The sequence below is a fragment of the Sarcophilus harrisii genome, chromosome 1 (genome assembly GCF_902635505.1).
Source record: "Sarcophilus harrisii chromosome 1, mSarHar1.11, whole genome shotgun sequence".
Lineage (NCBI taxonomy): Eukaryota > Metazoa > Chordata > Mammalia > Dasyuromorphia > Dasyuridae > Sarcophilus > Sarcophilus harrisii.
Window position 1 is genome coordinate 573,336,157 of NC_045426.1, and position 19,630 is coordinate 573,355,786.

Sequence of the window (19,630 nt, forward strand, 5' to 3'; positions counted from 1 at the left end):
TTTAACCATGTTATTTTATTTTGCATTTTTTTTTTAAGGCATGGGTCTTCTTATCTTACTTAGACTAAAAATACAGGTACTACTCATGGGCTCCATCTCACCATTCATCAGTAGAAGAGTTTTGCTGGACTTTGTTTCTGACCTGGATCAATTTGCCCATCCTTAGGCAACATTTGTTTTCCTCCTTCTGAGGGCTCAACACATTAATGTTAAAATTCCTTAGTGAGGAAATCTCAATTAGCTTAATCCACTACAATTAAGAACTGCTGAACTAAAGAGATCAATAGGTCTCCACTTCCCAGAAAATTGGGATTATAGGCATACACTACCATAACCAGTGGGCATTATTTTTTTAATTTAATTTTTATTTTCTTAAATTTATGGAACAAAACAAACATTTCCATAATAAAGTGCAATAAGAAAGGTGATTGAACATGAAACTTCAACTATTTACAAGTAGTTAATTTTTTTTAAAGTAAATTCTAAGATTTGATTCAAAGCATGAAGAAAAAGCAATCAATGTCAAAATACTTTTCACAGTTCCAAATGTTAATGGGAAACCTCTTATATCCCTTACATAAAAGGATAGTCAATACTATCTTTTGTCGAATAAATGTAAAATCATTTTTTCATAACCAATCCACCCCTTTGAACCTCACTTTTAAACACATAAGAACCCACTCTTCATACGTGGGCCAGGATTTGGGTTCTCAAAATGAGATTCCATTTTTAAATGGCATTGTCAGACCAGATAACCATCCCGATGGGGGTTATTCACCTAGTTTACTCAGCAATGTACCAACTTGGACAGGAAAGTTCTGCTCCACATTCACAGCCCACTAGCAGTGCGATGAAGCAAACAGTTCCACTTCTACCCACATTTCTGTTTTAGGATGGCCAAGGGGAAAACGCCGCCTTCTCCACCACAGCAACCAGGAAAATTTATCCCCAAAATAATTTGGTACAAATAATTTGGTGTCTTTCAGAACTAAAACAAACAAACAACCCCTCCCTCCAAACCCCCTCCCCCAAACCCCCTCTCCCTAAACAAACCCCTCCCCACAAACCCCCTCTCCCCAAACAAACAAACAAAAACCTCTTTACATGAGTTTTAAATCCTATTTCGAAACAAAAAAGAAACAAATCCATCATTGATAGCACAGCCACAGTCCTGCACTCTGCCTTCCAGCAAAAAGGGTAAAGAATAAGAATCCTGGGTCCTGTTCCACGTAGGGAACCTGCTGGCTAGTTTAAGTCGAATTCAATCATGGCATTATAAGCATCCAGTTGTGCATCTAGTTCTTCTATGGAAAGCTGTTTCGAATTTCTTTCAGTCCCTCGTTCTGGTCCTCGCGGGCCTCCAGGACCGCCTCTCCGGGTGTCACCTTCAGAACCACGGCTCCCAGTCATTCCCCCTCTCTTTCCACTCTGTGCGGGTCTTCGTTGTGCACGAGTCTGTGGTAGAACAAGCTGTATGTTCATAGGTCTGTCATCCAAGGTGACACCATGATAGCGTTTCATAGCCTTCAGAGCATCTGCTTTTCGCTCAAAGTGAACATCTGCTGTCCCTAAGCTTCGGCCGGAGCGATCATAATGTAGAGCTGCCTTCTTCAGAGTTCCACATGCAGCAAATAGTTCCTGGATATCGGCATTCGAGACCCCACAATCCAGATTGGAGATCAGCAGTTTGGCGCCGGTCTCAAGTACGGGCCGGCCTCCCAAGTCACTGTGGAACACGTCAGGCTGCCCCTTGTGTGGAAGCCGCTTGGGTTGGCTGTAGGGCGCGGGTCGGTTCCTGCTGCCGCCGCTGGCACCTCCGCGGGCCTCGTCCCACCTGTTTCGGGTGGGGCCCCCGGCTGGAAAGCCACTGTGGAACAAGTCGGGCTGCCTCTTATCTGGAAACTGTTTTGGTCGGCTGTAGGGCGCGGGTCGGTTCCTGCCGACTCCGAGGACCATGGCTTGCCTGTTACGTACGGGGCCCCCGCCTCGGCTTATGCGGGCTGCCACCTGCGCGCCCCAGACGTCGCGGCCCCCCTGGGCTCCAGCCCGATCTCGTTCTCGGTCCCGGTCCCGATCCCGGTCCCGGTCTCGGTCCCGACCTCGTTCTAGGTCCCGGTCTCGGTCCCGACCTCGTTCTAGGTCCCGGTCTCGGTCCCGACCTCGTTCTCGGTCCCGGTCCCGGTCCCGGTCCCGGTCTCGGTCCCGACCTCGTTCTCGGTCCCGGTCTCGGTCCCGACCTCGTTCTCGGTCCCAGTGCCGGTCCCGGTCCCCGCCGCATTGGCCACGCTGGCTCCTGTTGAGTTTATTGATGTCGTCCAGGGATATGTCCATCTTGTTGGTCACGGTGGGCGCAGAATCAGGGGCTCGGCACGAACCCCAACAATGAGTTTTTTTTTTTAAATATCTAATAGTTATTTAATTTTTTTTCTTTCGTTCTCCGCTCCACTCCAGAGATGAGTACTATCAGACACAAACATATATATTTACATCTATAAACATATATGTCTATATAATGTTTAATTTTCTCTCTAGGCTCAGGAGAGAAGTAAAGGAGACAACCAGCAACCACAAAGGTGTTGAGGTTTGTGTCTGTCTTCCTCCCAAATCTCTGAGTTCTTAAATACTCTATTATAAGTACATCATTGTAGGTGTCAATCTTGTAGAATAGGTGTCAACTTGTAGAACAGGTGTCAACTCTTAGAACTATACTAAGTACTAGTAAACTAGATAACCATTATCTCCTAGCTTCCACTGAGTTAACACCTTGTTGAAGGGTTAAATCAATCACAGCCTTAAGTATGTTTCTCCAGAGTTCCTGCCCTTTACACACATATATGTCCATTTATTTTCTACATACTTCTCTTTACCATTTCTTTCTTTGGATGCAGATAACGACTTTCTTCAGAGGTCTTTTATATTTGATTTGAATATTTATAAGAGTCAAAATGACATTTTCTCAAAGTCATTCTTAAAACAATATTGCTGCTTTGTATACAATGTTTTCTTGGTTTTCCTCATTTCCCTTTTTTGGATGGGTACATTATTCTTAAAGAATGCTATTTGACTTTCTTTTTCATAAGATCATAGGATAATAGTATTTAAAAATAGAGTTTCCCAACTTGATTATTTAGGTGTTTCTCTCAGGCCAAAGATTTCTTGTGAAATATTTTTGTTCATTTACCCTTTTGACAACTTAATGGGACCATTTCTTTCTAGGTTTGCTAAACTATACACACACAAACACACATATGTCTCTATATACATAGACACATATATACACATACACATGTTTATATATGTGTGAATGATTTATGACTTTATTAGCAGTGGGGATCTAGAATGTGGGAACTTCTTTCACCAGTGGAAAACCCACCTATGATTTCATACTACTTGAGTGACTTTTGATAAGTCACATATTCTTTTCCCATCTATAATGCAAGACAATTGCATTCTATATCCCCTAGCTCTAGATGATTCTAGCTCCAGATCCATGACCATAGCAGATAAATTCTAAAGAACTGACAGAGGCACTTAAAGGTTAAATGATTAGAAGTGTCAAAGACAAGATTTGACCCTCAATCTTTCTGATTCAGTCCTGGTATTCTATCCCACTAAGCCATGCTAACTTTCCCAAACCCTTTAATAGAATTCTGTAATTTTTTTCAAGATGGTGGGCTCTATTTTATTCCTTATTTATTATAATGGGTTCATTTTTTTTCTCTTATCCAAAATGTGTATTATTCATTGCTTTGAGTTATAAAGCAGAGAACAAGTCATCACAGAAAAAAGTGTGATAGAGAAGCAGATTTCAATTCTCAGGTGGAATGGGATTTAAAAATAGTGATGTGTGTTTACTTTCAACAGGCTGTATAAGATACAGAGCTCTTGGTGTGAAGCAGGAAAGACATTTTTAGGAGTTCAAATCTGGCCTCAGAAAGTAGTTGTATGACTGTGAGCAAGTCACTTAATTCTGTTTGCTTCAGGTTCCTCAACTATAAAATGAGCTGGAATAGGAAATGTCAAACCACTCTAATATTTTTGTCAAGAAATTCCCAAATGGAGTCAATTGAGCAACAACAATAAAAGGAACTTTTTTTTGATAAATATTTGTTCTCAGAATGGCATAGTAGCAAAAGCACTAGATTTGGAGTCAAAGGTTCAAGCTAGAGCTCTCTTATTAAATCAGAGCAGGTAAGGTCAAGTTACTCAAAGTCATTCAATGGTAGAACTGAAACTTGAACCCAGGATCTCTAACAAGGGTTCTTGCTATTACAACATGCTAGAACAAATTCTTCTTAAAAGAATATTGGAGAGAAATGGCAAGGCAAAAGTCTGCCAAACAATGACTATTGGGAAATGAATGGTGGATACAAGTCCTGAAATCAGATAGGACTCTGGGTTACTTCAGAGAAAGGGTGTATGTGATAGAGAGAGGGAATCCAACACCTGGTAGGAAACTGATGGGGGGTGCAATAGGGTGGAGAAACAAAAGAAAGAGGAAAGGAGGAGAAATAAATTATGAAAATATGGACTCGTAGAGCGAAATAGTTAACAAGGAAACCCATGCTTGGTTACCTGTACATTCCTGAATATCAAACCTTTAACTTGAGCTGCTGGAGATAGCCTTTGTGTTATGGGCCAGAACTCTGAAACAAGGATTCTTAGAATGTGTTAAGTCAGTGGAATTGATAAATACCGTGTTATAATAAATAAATAAATTTAAATAAGTTTAATAAATTATTTATTATTAAAATAAATTTAAATAAACCAATGCTAAACTAGATTTAACCATTGTCTCTTCAATTCCACTTAGTACCTTGTTTCAAGTTTTGGCCCATAACATCTCCTTATAGGATCAGATCAATCATACTGAACTGTGCTAAATTAGATAATTATTGTCTCTATCAATTCCACTGTCTTAGTACCTTGTAAGAATCCTAACATATCCTGCTTTCTTTTGTTTTAGAATATAGGTGGTCATGACTTCCCTGACTTCTCAAGGAGATGAGAACCCCTCAAAAGAAGGTGCTTATGCTTTCCCTGACTGCTCAAAAAAGGGGTGAAAACACTATAAAAAGAAGGTGATCACGCCCTCCCCAATGTCTCAAGAAGGGAGATGAAAAGCCCAAAGGAAATGGGAAATGAAATCAGATTAGCAGGTTTCTGAAGGGGCTCACTCCTAAAACAGATATACATAAATCCATCAGTATAGGAGGTATTACACATAATTACATAAATTACATAAGCACATAGCAATATAACACTAGGCTAGTAGTGTTGTGACAAATAACATGAATAAACATGAGGAAATTATACATGTCCATAAGTCCTAGAAATAGTCCAAAAGGAATCTGTTGTCCATTAGTTCATGTGCAAGGAATCAAATATAATTTTTCATCTCAAGAAATCCAGTGATTCCTACTGGTTTTCAAGTCCTGCAACAGTCTTATCTTGTGTTGGGGAATCCAATGATTCCTGCAGATTTTGTTCTTAGGTCTTCTCCTTTGTTTCCAGATTTTTCTCTTTTTCTGTTTCTCTCTGATAGACAAGGCAAATATGGTTGTCACCCATCTGTTTCCCTTTCCATTTGTAGGTATACAATCAAACCCTTTCTCCCAAAGAGTTAACCTGTCTAGTCCCTTCTATTTACCACTTTTGGGATTTCTCATCATCATTTGGCAATTACATTGAAGCTGCTCATTATATTGGAGGTGCTCTCACTGGACTCTGCCCTTCTGTTGGGTTAAAAAAAACCTATAATCTCCCCAATGGTAATCCCTTTCTCCCATCTGATTTCTTTTTGGCTGATTGATTATATCAGAGTATTGAGCTTCTAAAGGTATAACCGCGGCTGCCATTATGCCCCACTTGTCTTTTTTTTTTTTGAGATCTTGGAGCTAGGCCCAGCCTCTCATTTCCTTGGGTTAATCTATATTCTGTGGCCCAGTGGAAGCCTCCGTTGCACTTTGGCCCTGGGGTTGGGTCTTCTCTCAGCCTGTCTTCTCACTGTAGCTCTGTACCTACATTGGGCTCTCAGATGTCCAACCTTTCCACACTGAAAACATCGACGACTCTCTCTAGAAGTCCCTTGCCAAGAAGGACCCTGTTCATCATAGTCTGGGTATAATAAGCACATGTGCTCACTGTGGCACAGCGTCTTATGATCTCCTCTAAAGGAGCATCTTTATGTCATCCCCATATAATTCTTCTGCACACCTTAATAACATTTTCTTTAGACAGTTGTCGTCATTATTTCTGTAACTGCATTTTCACCAATGATTCTTGTGACAGCTGTTTGTAAATGTCGCACAAAATCAGCAAAGGGTTCATTGGGACCTTGCTCTATTTTTCTGAAGGCTTTCCTCTGATCTTTCCCTGGCAGGGAACCCCAAGCTTTTGTTGCAGCAGAGCAATTTGTTCATACCCTCCTATGGGGTAATTCTCTACATACTGACCTTCACCTGCTAGTTGGGCAAAAGTGATTTGTATATTAACTCCAGTTTGCTTATTCTGTTGGGCTTGAATCCTACATGATCCATGATATTCTGAAAGCCACAACAAGGTTTGTTCAGGTTCTAAACTTGTCCTTGCTAGGGATTTCCAATCAGAAGGGTTAAGATTTCATAAGCCAAACCACCTAGTAACATCTTAACATAAGACGATGTAGCCCCATAAAGAGTGCAACCTTTTCTCAAATGCTTGATTTTTTCCAAATCAAAAGGAGTGTATCTTCTCCTTTTTTGACCTGAAGAGTCAAGCTCTTCAATCACAGAGTATGCATTTATTAAAGCAGATACATCCTGCCCCTCGTTTTTTGCTTTAACCAATGCTTCTTGTAGTCTTGTCATAGGCTGCTTCATAGGTGGTGCTGAATGTGTTACTGGCTCTCCCCTTCCTCCTTCTCCCTCCACCCATGAAGGGTTAATTGAGGGAAGTAGGTCAGGGGATGGGAAATGCTCCTGCTGTGAAGTGCCACACTCGGAATTGTATTTAACTCCATTTTTATCTGATTCTTCATCCTTTTCACTTAGTTTATTTTTATTCTCCCCCTCCTTCTCTTTCTCCTTTTTCCTTATTTTATAACTTATATAATTTCCTAAAGCCAGTTGTATTAAATTATGTTTATAAAGTGTATCTTTGGAAATTGAGTCAGGTCCATTTTCATTGTAGTATTGACATAGTTGCTCTCCTACTAATTTACACTCATTTGCATTCAATTCTTTTTCCTTAGAGAACAGAGGAGATGTGTATTGTACAGTTTCTAAAAGTTCAGTGATCTGCTCCCAAAATAAACTTTGGCTTTTCTAAGTTCATAAGTTCATAAGACCCTCACTCCATAAACTGTCCAGAAGGTGAAAATTTCATTGGTTCATTCCTGTTCCTGTTCAGGCTGTAGTCATAATCAGCTAGCCCCAGGGCTCTCCACTTGGTGATCTTTGGAGCTAACCTGGAGATGTTTGCATTTCACAAGGGTTAATCCCAGTCTTTTTTCAGATCTTCTTGGGTTGTTCCTGGAGGACCCTGTTCTGTCCTAAATCTTCTTGATTTTTCACCAGTCTATGTTGGGATTTGGTGGGACTAATTATAATTAGGGAAACTAAGGCACAAAATTGTTCTATTTGTGGGGAAAATCTAGAGTGCTTGAAATTTACCAACCTACTCTACCATCTTCTCAGAATCCCTCCCCCATCCCTGATATCAATCTTAAAATGAGTGGATTAATTTCCCTTTCCAACCCCAGGCCTTCCTAGTTGCAAGATGGTGTAAAGAGTGAGAAGGAAAGAGAAAAAGAAAAATAACTCAATAGAGTTAACTAGGGTATACAGTTGACTGGAATAGGTGGGCTGATGATCACAGGTAGTAGGTAGGCTTTTAACATAGTCATGTTTGGTCTTTTTATTCCTACATCTCTCTTCCTTTATCCCCAAATATGAGATAACTACAATATAAACTAGGTCTATATCTTGGGTTTCTCTTCTGTTACAAGATGAACCAAGAGGAGAACCCAAGACTTCTCTGTGGGAAGAGACCACTCTTCTGGTGAGTGGAAGAATGATGAATGTTTTTTTTCTTTCTCTCGAGAGAAATATATTTGATTGTAATAGTAAAATCTGGAACGTATATCCAGGAATTCATTAATTTTTGCTCATGTAAAATAGCCAACAATGTACAATTTAAAAACTAGAGGGAACCTTACTCAGGGTCAACTAAAAGAATTCTCTATATTAAATATTTAAGTCCATTAAAATGTCTTAAAATTTTATTTTATAATAAGAATATTGGACTGAGAAACATAAAAAAAAATCTTATGATCCATGGTTCATCAAGGTAAAATGTGCAGTCTGTGTGTGGTGTGTGTGTGTGTGTGTGTGTGTGTGTGTGAGATTTCTTCCTACTGTAACTCCATCTTGTTTCTATCTCTTCTGAACTTAGTGATTTCATTTTGAAGCTCTCTGCTGGATACTATGGATCTCCCCTTGGTTTATTCTCTCTCTTACTCTCTTTCTCTCTCTCTCTCTCTCTCTCTCTCTCTCTCTCTCTCTCTGTCAAAATTAATCATCAATATATTACATGGATATACTTTAATTTGTTTATCTACTCTCCAACTAATCAGCATTTACTTTGTTTCCAGGAATGCTTCTATAAGTATTTTTGAAACTTTTCTTTTTATCCATGACACCCCTTTCTCTATAGGCTCATTTTTGATCTGTAGTATTCTTTCTCTACTTTTATCAAGCAGACTTCTCTTCCTAGAGGATTCCTTCTATGTGATTGGTCAGTTCATCATGGAGACCTTAAGGGAAGTGTTCAGGTTAGCAAAGTTAACATTTTCATTCCTTTCTGATGTTTGCTTCTGACTCTCTAGAGTCCTTTTTTTACCATAGGTAACTTCCCTTCTTCCCCTTCTTTTTCCATTCCCTATGGTTTTCAATTTTCTTTTATGAGTTTTTTTCCTTATTAAAATGTAAACTCTTTGAAGACAGGAACCTGTCTTTCTTTACACATGTGATTGTATTCTCAGCACATAGCATGGTGCCTGGTATCTAGCATTAAATAAAGGCTAATTGATTTGTTTACTTGCAATGTTGTCCTAACCTGGGAGTCTAGGGGTCAAAAGGTATGGACATTGAAATACATTTATTTATATAAGTCCAAATTTCCTTCTATTCTTGTTGTACTAATTTGTAACTCCATCACCAATGAATTAGTATGTCAATCTTTTCACAGTCCTTTCAACATTGACTTTTCACATGTTTTGTCATCTTGCCAATTTGTTAGGCTAATGTAAAATTTCTTGTGGTTTGATTTGTCTTTTTCATTCTTAGCAATGTAAGAACATCTTTTGAGAACATTTTTTTTCATGCATTTTGTTTATTTCTTCTATTGGGGAATGGTTTTTAGTTATGTATGTAAAAGTATTAAACATATTGTCCAACACTCATGAGTGTGCCTTGCAACAGAGTAAAATGTAATCGGAAAATATCTAACAAAACGAAATAAAAATACAATAGCCGATAATGTTAAAATAAGTTTCTCTAAATCAAAATGCAATCCCAAAGGGATCCTTATTTATGGTTTTGTAGTCCCATTTCTATCTGAGTTTGACACCACTAATATATTTTCATTAGACATCTCTATTATGTTACATATCAAACCTATGTCTGAAAATTTTAATATAAAGATTTTTTCCATATCTAACTTCTTTGTCTTTCATTCTAGATAGACTGATTTTCAATTTCATGTAATCCAATTTTTTTTAATCTTTTATAACTTCCTCTTTCCCTTTTTAGGTTAACAAAATATCTCCAACCCATAGCTTTAAAAGATCTATATTATTTTCTTTTCTAGTTTTTTTATGTTAATGGTAAAATATCTTTATTTATTATCATAAATATTTTATCATTTAAAATATACAAACATAAATAATACATATTAATATTATATAATATAAATATTCTATAAATATATTAAAATATTAATATTATAATGAAATTAGTTATTATCATAAAAATGGTCTTTGATATTCAGGGCACATATATATTTTGAATTTAGCATAGGAAATTATGTAAGAAATTGATTTACATATCATTTCTACCCCAGGACTGTTTTCTAATTTTATCTGCAGTTATTATCAAATATAATGTCTTTCTAAAATGATATATTTGGGGACTTAGTGAAAACTAGGTTACTGAGTTTCATTATTTTTGATTCTCCTACATCTAGTATGTTCCGTGGATTTATTTAGCTATTTTTTTTAAAACCAATACCAAATGGTTTTAACAACTGTTGCTGTATAACACAATTTGAACTCTAGAGGTGCTATTCCTCTTTCTTTTCTACCACTTTTCATTATTTCCCTTAATATTCTATATTGTTCCAATAAATGAATTTTGTTATTATTGTATCAAGTTCTATAAAACAGGTCTTTGAATAGATATTAAAATTGTAAAGTAAGAATGACAGTGTTGCCATTTTTATTGTCTCAGCATGACCTACCTATAAGTACTGAATATTTCTCAATTATTTAAGTGGTTACTTAATATCTCCTCCTCCCACTATTTTTATTACCTAAATTTTGAAAATTCTATCTCATTTTATTTTCAGGTCCTTTGATTCTTTTTTTTTCCCCTGAGGCAATTGGGGTTAAGTGATTTGCCCACAGTCACACAAGTAGGAAATGTTAAGTGTCTGAGGCCAAATTTGAACTCAGGTTCTCCTGACTTCAGGGCTAGTGCTTTATCCACTGGCCACTAGCTAAATCAAAAAAATTTTTTTAAATACACATTACTTTATGAATCATGTTGGGAGAGTAAAATCAGAACAAAAGGAAAAAACAATGGGAGAAGAAAAAAAAAAACAGAAATAAGTGAACATAGTATGAGTTGATTTACATTCAATCTCCATAATCCTTTTTCTGGATGCAGATGACATTTTCTATTCAAACTTTATTGGAATTGCCTTGGAGAGGTGCTTTAATTCTTTAAGGAGCTCTTTGCATAACACAATTATTAATCACAAATATTTTGTAAATTACGTAGTTATTTTTAATGAGAGTTTCTCTTCTTCTCCCTTAGATTATATTATTATTATCAGTGAGAAATGTTGTATTTGTAAGTTTATTTGAAAGCCTGTGATTTTGCTGAAGCTATTAATTTCCTCATCTAGTTTTTTTTCATATTTTCATAAAAAGATGTTTTAAGTAAACTCTCCTAACTTCAGCAAACAAAAGTAATTTTAACTTCTTTAGCCCATATTTGCACTTTAATTTCTTTCTTTTGTCTTTCACAATTACTAGCTATTACTAGCATTTTTAGGACTATACCAGATAATATTGAGGAGAGTGGTCTTTCTTACTCTACTCTTTATTTATTGGGAAAACTTCTTGTATATTTCCATGGCATGTCACTTTTAAATTTTACACAATTTTTAGGATCTTAAAAATTGTTCTTTTACATGTACTTTGTAGAGTTTTTTTTAAAGTCACAAATTAGTGTTGTACTTTGTCAAAAGCTTTTTCTAATGTATCAAATTAATCATCTCATGCTGGATGGTTGTATTGTTAATGTGATTAAATATACTGATTGTTTTCCTAATGTTGAAATATTTTTGGATCTTCTAGTGTTAAATCTAACTTGGTCATAATGAAAGATATTCTAGGTAAATGCTGACAAGATTTTATTTATATTTTATATGTTTTCTTTTGTCATAGTTACTTTACATTTAACTTTTTTTTCTTTCCTGAGATGGGATTATGTATCTAGTCAGTTAGTTTGCAATTTTTTTGAAGAAAATCTTTTAAGTTTTATGCTCATTAGGTTTTTTGCATTTTATTATGCATAAGAACTGATCTTTTTTTTTCTGATTTGTTCTTCTAACTTTGTTCTGATTTCACCTAGATCACTTGCTATTGTATTGATTATTTTTCTGCCCTCTTTTCAACCCATTTAGCTAAAGGTTTGTTAATAGTTTCAATTTTTTTCAAAAAACAAGCTTTAAGTTTTGTTTATCATTTCTGCAGTCTTTTTTGTTTGTTTTTATTTTTATCTGTTTCTCCTCTAACTTCAATGTTTTCTCTTTTGTGATGACTTGGAGTACATTTATTTTGTAGGTTCTTATTTTTAAAATATATGTTTAATTCACTTTTTCTTTTTAATAACTATAAATTTTTAAGATGTCATTTTCCCCAGAAAGAATGCTTTGGATGTACCACAAATTTGACATGTTGTTTTTGCAATATCATTGCCTTTCACATGATTATTAAGTGCTTCAATGACTTGTTCTTTAACCCACCCATTATTTAAGGTTTCACCATTAAGTCTATGTATATTTGGATCTTTTGACTGTGGGCTCTGAATTAATTGATACTTTTGGTTCCTTTTAGTTTTAATATAGAACTTTGTATACATGATTAGTTTTGCTTAATGTACTTTAAATCAACCCATTCCTAGGTCTCACTTTTCCTCAAATATTTCTCTCCCCTTTATTTGTCTAGGTTTTCCTTAGTTTTAGAATTTTACTAAGCTTATTGCTTGCTTTTTGTTTTTATGTAGCTATCTAATCCTTCACCTATTTTTTCTTTCTTTTTTTAATTATAATAACTTTTTATTGACAGAACCCATGCCAGGATAATTTTTTACAACATTATCCCTTGCACTCACTTCTGTTCCGATTTTCCCCCTCTCTCCCTCCACCCCCTCCCCTAGATGGCAAGCAGTTCTATATATGTTGAATATGTCGCAATATATCCTAGATACAATATATGTGTGCAGAACCAAACAGTTCTCTTATTGCACAGGGAGAAATTGATTCAGAAGGTAAAAATAACCTGGGAAGAAAAACAAAAACGCAAACAGTTGACATTCATTTCCCAGTGTTCTTTCTTTGGGTGTAGCTGCTTCTGTCCATCATTGACCAATTAAAACTGAATTAGGTCTCTTTGTCAAAGAAATCCACTTCCATTAGAATACATTTTCACACAGTATCGTTGTTGAAGTATATAATGATCTCCTGGTTCTGCTCATTTCACTTAGCATGAGTTCATGTAAGTCTCGCCAAGCCTCTCTGTATTCATCCTGCTGGTCATTTCTTACAGAACAATAATATTCCATAACATTCATATACCACAATTTACCCAACCATTCTCCAATTGAAGGGCATCCATTCATTTTCCAGTTTCTAGCCATACAAACAGGGCTGCCACAAACGTTTTGGCACATACAGGTCCCTTTCCCTTCTTTAGTATCTTTGAGGTTTAAGCCCAGTAGAAACACTGCTGGGTCAAAGAGTATGCACAATTTAATAAATTTTGGGGCATAATTCCAGATTGCTCTCTAGAATGGTTGGATTTGTTCACAATTCCACCAACAATGAATCAGTGTCCAAGTTTTCCCGAATCCCCTCCAACATTTGTCATTATTTTTTCCTGTCATCTTAGCCAATCTGACAGGTGTGTAGTGGTATCTCAGAGTTGTCTTAATTTGCATTTCTCTGATTAATAATGATTTGGAACAGCCTTTCATATGAGTGGTAATAGTTTCAATTTCATCATTTGAGAATTGTCTGTTCATATCCTGTGACCATTTATCAATTGGAGAATGGCTTGGTTTCTTATAAATTAGAGTCAATTCTTTATATATTTTGGAAATGAGGCCTTTATCAGAACCTTTAACTGTAAAGATGTTTTCCCAGTTTGTTGCTTCTCTTCTAATCTTGTTTGCATTAGTTTTGTTTTTACAAAAGCTTTTTAATTTGATGTAATCAAAATTTTCTATTTTGTGATCAATAATGGTCTCTTTTTTATCTTTGGTTACAAATTTCTTCCTCCTCCACAGGTTTGAGAGATAAACTATCCTATGTTCCTCTAATTTATTTATAATCTCATTCTTTATGCTTAAATCATGGACCCATATTAATCTTATCTTGTTATATGGTGTTAAGTGTGGGTCCATGCCTAATTTCTGCCATACTAATTTCCAGTTATCCCAGCAGTTTTTGTCAAATAATGAATTTTTTTCCCAAAAGTTAGGATCTTTGGGTTTGTGAAACACTAGATTGCTATAGTTGACTATTATGTCTTGTGAATCTAACCTGTTCCACTGATCAACTAATCTATTTCTTAGCCAATACCAAATGGTTTTGGTGGCTGCTGCTTTATAACATATTTTTGGATCAGGTACAGCTAGGCCACCTTCATTTGATTTTTTTTTCATTAATTCCCTTGAGATTCTCGACCTTTTATTATTCCATATAAATTTTGTTGTTATTTTTTCTAGATCATTAAAATATTGTCTTGGAAGTCTGATTGGTATAGCACTAAATAAATAGATTAGTTTAGGGAGTATTGTCATCTTCGTTATATTCGCTTGGCCTATCCAAGAGCACAATAATTTTCCAATTATTTAAGTCTGACTTTATTTGTGTGGAAAGTTTTTTGTAATTTTGCTCATATAATTCCTGACTTTCCTTTGGTAGATACATTCCCAAATATTTTATGCTGTCGACAGTTATTTTGAATGGAATTTCTCTTTGTATCTCTTGCTGTTGGGTTTTGTTGGTGATGTATAAAAATGCTGAGGATTTATGGGGATTTATTTTATACTCTGCAACTTTACTAAAGTTATGAATTATTTCTAATAGCTTTTTAATAGAATCTCTTGGGTTCTCTAAGTATACCATCATATCATCTGCAAAGAATGATAGTTTGATTTCCTCATTGCCTACATTAATTCCTTTAATCTCTTTCTGGACTCTTATTGCTGAGGCTAGTGTTTCTAATACAATATTGAATAATAATGGCGATAGTGGGCAACCTTGCTTCACTCCAGATCTTCCTGGGAAAGGTTCCAATTTTTCCCCATTGCATATGATGCTTGCTGTTTTAAATATATGTTCCTGACAAATTTAAGAAAAAGTCCATTTATTCCTATACTCTCAAGTGTTTTTATTAGGAATGGATGTTGGATTTTATCAAATGCTTTTTCTGCATCTATTGAGATGATCATATGGTTTTTGTTAGTTTGGTTATTGATATAGTCAATTATGCTAATAGTTTTCCTAATATTGAACCAGTCCTGCATTCCTGGTATAAATCCTACTTGGTCTTGGTGTATTATCCTGGGGATGATTTTCTGTAATCTTTTTTGATAATATTTTGTTCAAGATTTTAGCATCAATATCAGTACCATGTCTGTGTCATAAAAGCAATTTGGTAAAACTCCTTCATTCCCTATTTTTTCAAATAGCTTATATAGCATTAGGGTTAATTATTCTTTATATGTTTGGTAGAATTCACATGATAAATCCATCTGGTCCTGGGGATTTTTTCTTAAGGAGTTGATTGTTTTATTTCTTTTTCTGAAATGGGACTATTTAAGCAATTTACTTCTTCCTCTGGTAATCTGGTATACTTTTGGAGGTAGTCATCCATTTCACTTAGATTATCAACTTTATTGGCATAAAGTTGGGCAAAGTAATTCCTAATTATTGCTCTAATTTCCTCTTCGTTAGTGGCAAGTTCTCCCTTTTCATTTTTAAGACTAACAATTTGATTTTCCTCTTTCCTTTTTTTAATCAGATTTACTAAGGGTTTGCCTATTTTGTTGGTTTTTTCATAGAACCAACTCTTAGTTTTATTAATTAATTCAATAGTTTTTTTACTTTCAATTTTATTGGTCTCTCCTTTTATTTTTAGAATTTCAAGTTTAGTGTTTGACTGGGGGTTTTTAATTTGTTCCTTTTCTAGCATTTTTAGTTGCAAGCCCAATTCATTGACCTTCTCTTTCTCTATTTTATGCAAATAGGCCTCTAGAGATATGAAATTTCCCCTTATTACCGCTTTGGCTGCATCCCACACATTTTGGTATGATGTCTCACTGTTCTCATTCTCTTGGGTGAAATCATTAATTATGTCTTTGATTTTCTGTTTCACCCAATCATTCTTTAGAAAGAAATTATTTTGTTTCCACTTATTTTTTGGTCTATTTACCTCTGACTTTTTACTGAATGTAGTTTTTATTCCATTGTGATCTGAAAAGAATGCATTTATGTTTTAATATATGGTCTATTTTTGTATAGGTTCCATGAATGGCTGAGAAGAAAGTGTACTCCTTTCTGTCTCCACTTAGTTTTCTCCAAAGATCTATCATACCTAACTTTTTTAATATTCTATTTACCTCTTTAACTATTTTCTTATTTATTTTGTGGTTTGATTTATCTAATTCTGAGAGTATAAGGCAGAGATCTTTCACTATTATAATTTTGCTGTCTATTTCTTGCAACTCTTGATGCTATAAATGTTTAGTATTGATATTGCTTCATTGTCTATGCTACCCTTTAGCAAGATGTAGTTTGCTTCCTTATCTCTTTTATTTAGATCAGTTTTTGTTTTTGCTTGATCTGACATCAGGATGGCTACCCCTGCTTTTTTGACTTCACCTGAAGCATAGTAGATTCTGCTCCAGCCTTTTACTTTTACTCTGTATATATGTCCGTGCTTTAAATTTGTTTCATAAATAACATATTGTAGGGTTCTGGCTTTTGATCCAGTCTGCTATCCACCTCTGCTTTATAGGGGAGTTCATCCCATTAACATTTATGGTTAAAAATACTAATTCTGTATTTCCTGCCATCTTATTATTCCCAGATTATGCTTTTCTTTTTCTTACCTCCTTTAACCCCCCCCCCCCCCCCCCCTCCCCCCCCCCCCCCCCCCCCCCCCCCCCCCCCCCGGTATTAAACTTATGGGCTCTACTTGCCTCACTCAGCCCTTCCTCCTTAGAATCCCTCCCACTCCCTTTGAATCCTTTCCTCTTTCTTATACCTTTTCCTTATTATTCTTTTCCTTTTCCCTTTTCCTCTTCCAATTTTTAATGAGGTGAGAGAAATTTCTCTGTAAACCAAATATGTCAATTATTTTCTCTTTGAACAAAATATGATAAGAGTAAGATTCACATAATGTTCTTCTCCCTCCCTAAATTCCCTCAGATATGATAGGTTTCCTTTGCCTCTTCATGAGATGTAGTTTCCCTCTTTATCTCCCTTTTCCCCTTTTTCTGATACTATCCCCTTTCTAGTTCTACTTCCCTTTTTTATATAATATCAGTAAAATCAAATTATACATGTGGTTTTTATGTATATCCACAACAGAAATACAGTTCTCAAGAGTTCTTTCTACCTTTTTCTGTTTCCCTTGTGTCCTAGAGTTGGCAGTCAAATTTTTTGTTCAGCTCTGGTTTTTTCATTAGAAACAAATGGAATTCACCTGTTTCATTAAATGTCCATCTTCTTCCCTGGAAGAGAATGCTCAGCTTAGCTGGGTAGTTTATTCTTGGCTTCATTCCAAGTTCTTTTACCTTTGGGAATATCAGATTCCAGGCCCTTCGATCCTTTAATGTTGAGGCAGCTGGATCCTGAGTGATCCTCATTGTGGCTCCTTGGTATTTGAATGTTTTTTCTGAATGTTTGTAATATTTTTTCCTTAGTCTGATAGTTGTGAAATTTAGCCCCAATATTCCTTGGAGTTTTTATTTTACAGTTTCTTTTAGAAGGTGCTCATGAATTCTTTCAATGCCTATTTTATCTTCTGATTCTATTACATCTGGGCAGTTCTCTTTGATGATTTCCTGTAAAATAGTGTCTTAGCTCTTTTTTTCATCATAATTTTTGGGAAGTCCAATAATCCTCAGATTATCTCTCCTAGATCTATTTTCCAGGTCTGTTTTTCCAAGTAGATATTTAATTTTTTTTTTGGTTTTGCTTGATTCATTTCTATTTGTTCAATTCTGATTTTTAATGAGTTATTTTCTTCATTAGTTTTTTTTTTTTTTTTTTTTACTTCTTTTTGTATATGTCCGATTGAGTCTTTAAATGAGTTATTTTGCTCTGTGGATTTTTTTCCATTTTACTTCTTTTTACTGAGTTATTATCTTTTTACAATTCACAAATTCTTCTTTTCTGTGAGTTCTTTATCTTTTCTAATTCACAAATTCTGTTCCCCTGGGAATACTTTACCTTTTCCAATTTATATTTCAGGAAATTGTTTTCTTTTTCCATTTTATCAAATTTTTCTTTTAGGGAATTATAAGCCTTTTCTGTACTCTCTTGCAGAGCTTCTCTTACCTTTCCCCATTTTTCTTCTAGCTCTCTTTTAAGATCTTGTATAATTTCTTCTAGGAGAGCCTTGTGTGATGGGGATCAGATTATATCCCCCTTTGGGATTTTGTCTGGAGATTGTCTGATATTATTTTCCTCAGGGTTGAAAAACTGCTCTCTTTTTGTGTGGAAGCTACCAATGGTTAGAGTAAGCTACAATTTTTTACTCATTTTCTTTTAAAGTGCTTAGGGTCTGCCTTCAGGGCAAGGAGGTTACCAGCTTCTTCTGAAGAATAAGGATAGATATATGGACAGTAGCTGTCTTGCAAATAGGCTGCAAAGAGCAGTTGAGCTGTGGAAGTGCCCTGGGAAGAGTCCCACCCTGGAAGTGTCTCTGCCTTAGGAAGCGCAGTCATGCTGTGGAAGTTCTACTCCCCAGGTAGCGGTGTACCCCCTGGCAGATTTGTGCTGCCCTGGGTAGAGCTCCCCTGGTGTGAAGAATTTTGACTGCCCCTGGCAAAAGCCTCATGTTGCAGAATCGGGCTGCACAGCCATGCTGTGGTCTGTGCTGAGTCACTCACTTCCAATGCTGGGTGGGTATAGCCAGATACTGTTAGATTCTGCCATTTTTTGGAGTACACTCTATCTTTGGCATTTGTGTAACTTCTCTGCTGATCTACTACTTTGCAACCAAAGCAGTGCAGCCAACTGTGGTAGAGTCCTCCCTGCAAATTTTCCACCCAGAGACTGCCCCCTCCTCGATCCGCTCAGTATACTAGCCTCTGGTTCTGCCTCCCTGCTGCACTGGCCTGCTCCTGCCAATCAAGACAAACCTTCTCTGGCAATCTTCCAGATCATTTTCGGCTGGTAATTTGTTGTACTCCCAATATTTGTGGATGTTACTAGTCAAGCACTATTTCTGAGCCTGAATTTGGTAATTAGTAGTGAGGATTGAAGAGGACCTTAGAATGACATGTGTGTCTTCCCTGCCATCTTGGCTCCACCCTTCCCTCACTCTTTGCTTCCCAGTCCACCCATCCCTCCTCCCTTACTTTATACATTTTGAAGGGTGCCATACCCTTTATGATATATATGTAGTGTTGTCTATTTAACACATTTCCAATGTGAGTAGGTTTTCAGAACTATAAGCTCTCCTCTCCCTTTTATTGCCTCTGTGTCTCTTCTTCCTCTTTACCTGATTTGTATAACATGATTACTATTTTTACTTTAATTTTGCCCTACTTTTTCTTTTGAGTTACCCTTTTATTGTTGTCAATCTTAAGTAGATGGTATACATTTCCAATGTTAAAAAATTACAAAAAGTCATAAATAATTTGTCCATGTTCAGTTCCTTGAAATTGATCTTTGATATTGACTCTCATATGTTAAATTTTCTATTGAGTTTGGGTTTAGTTGATAGAAAGTCCCTAAAAATTTGCAAGTTATTGAATGTCCATTTTTTCTCATTCAATATTACAGATAATTTTGCTGGATATGGTATTTTTGGCTGCAGATCTAGTTCTTTTGATTGTCAGTCAAT

The 19,630-nt window shown here is 35.9% G+C and overlaps 1 protein-coding gene across 1 annotated transcript; it reads right to left on the minus strand.

Moving 5' to 3' along the window:
- Positions 1-1,245: 1,245 nt before the first annotated feature.
- Positions 1,246-18,506, minus strand: LOC100924980 (THO complex subunit 4-like). Its single transcript, XM_031947050.1, has 4 exons — positions 18,368-18,506; positions 2,238-2,363; positions 1,954-2,051; positions 1,246-1,824 (listed from the first exon to the last, which is right to left on the minus strand). Exons 1-4 carry the CDS (start codon positions 18,504-18,506, stop codon positions 1,246-1,248), a joined length of 942 nt encoding a protein of 313 aa, XP_031802910.1.
- Positions 18,507-19,630: the final 1,124 nt, after the last annotated feature.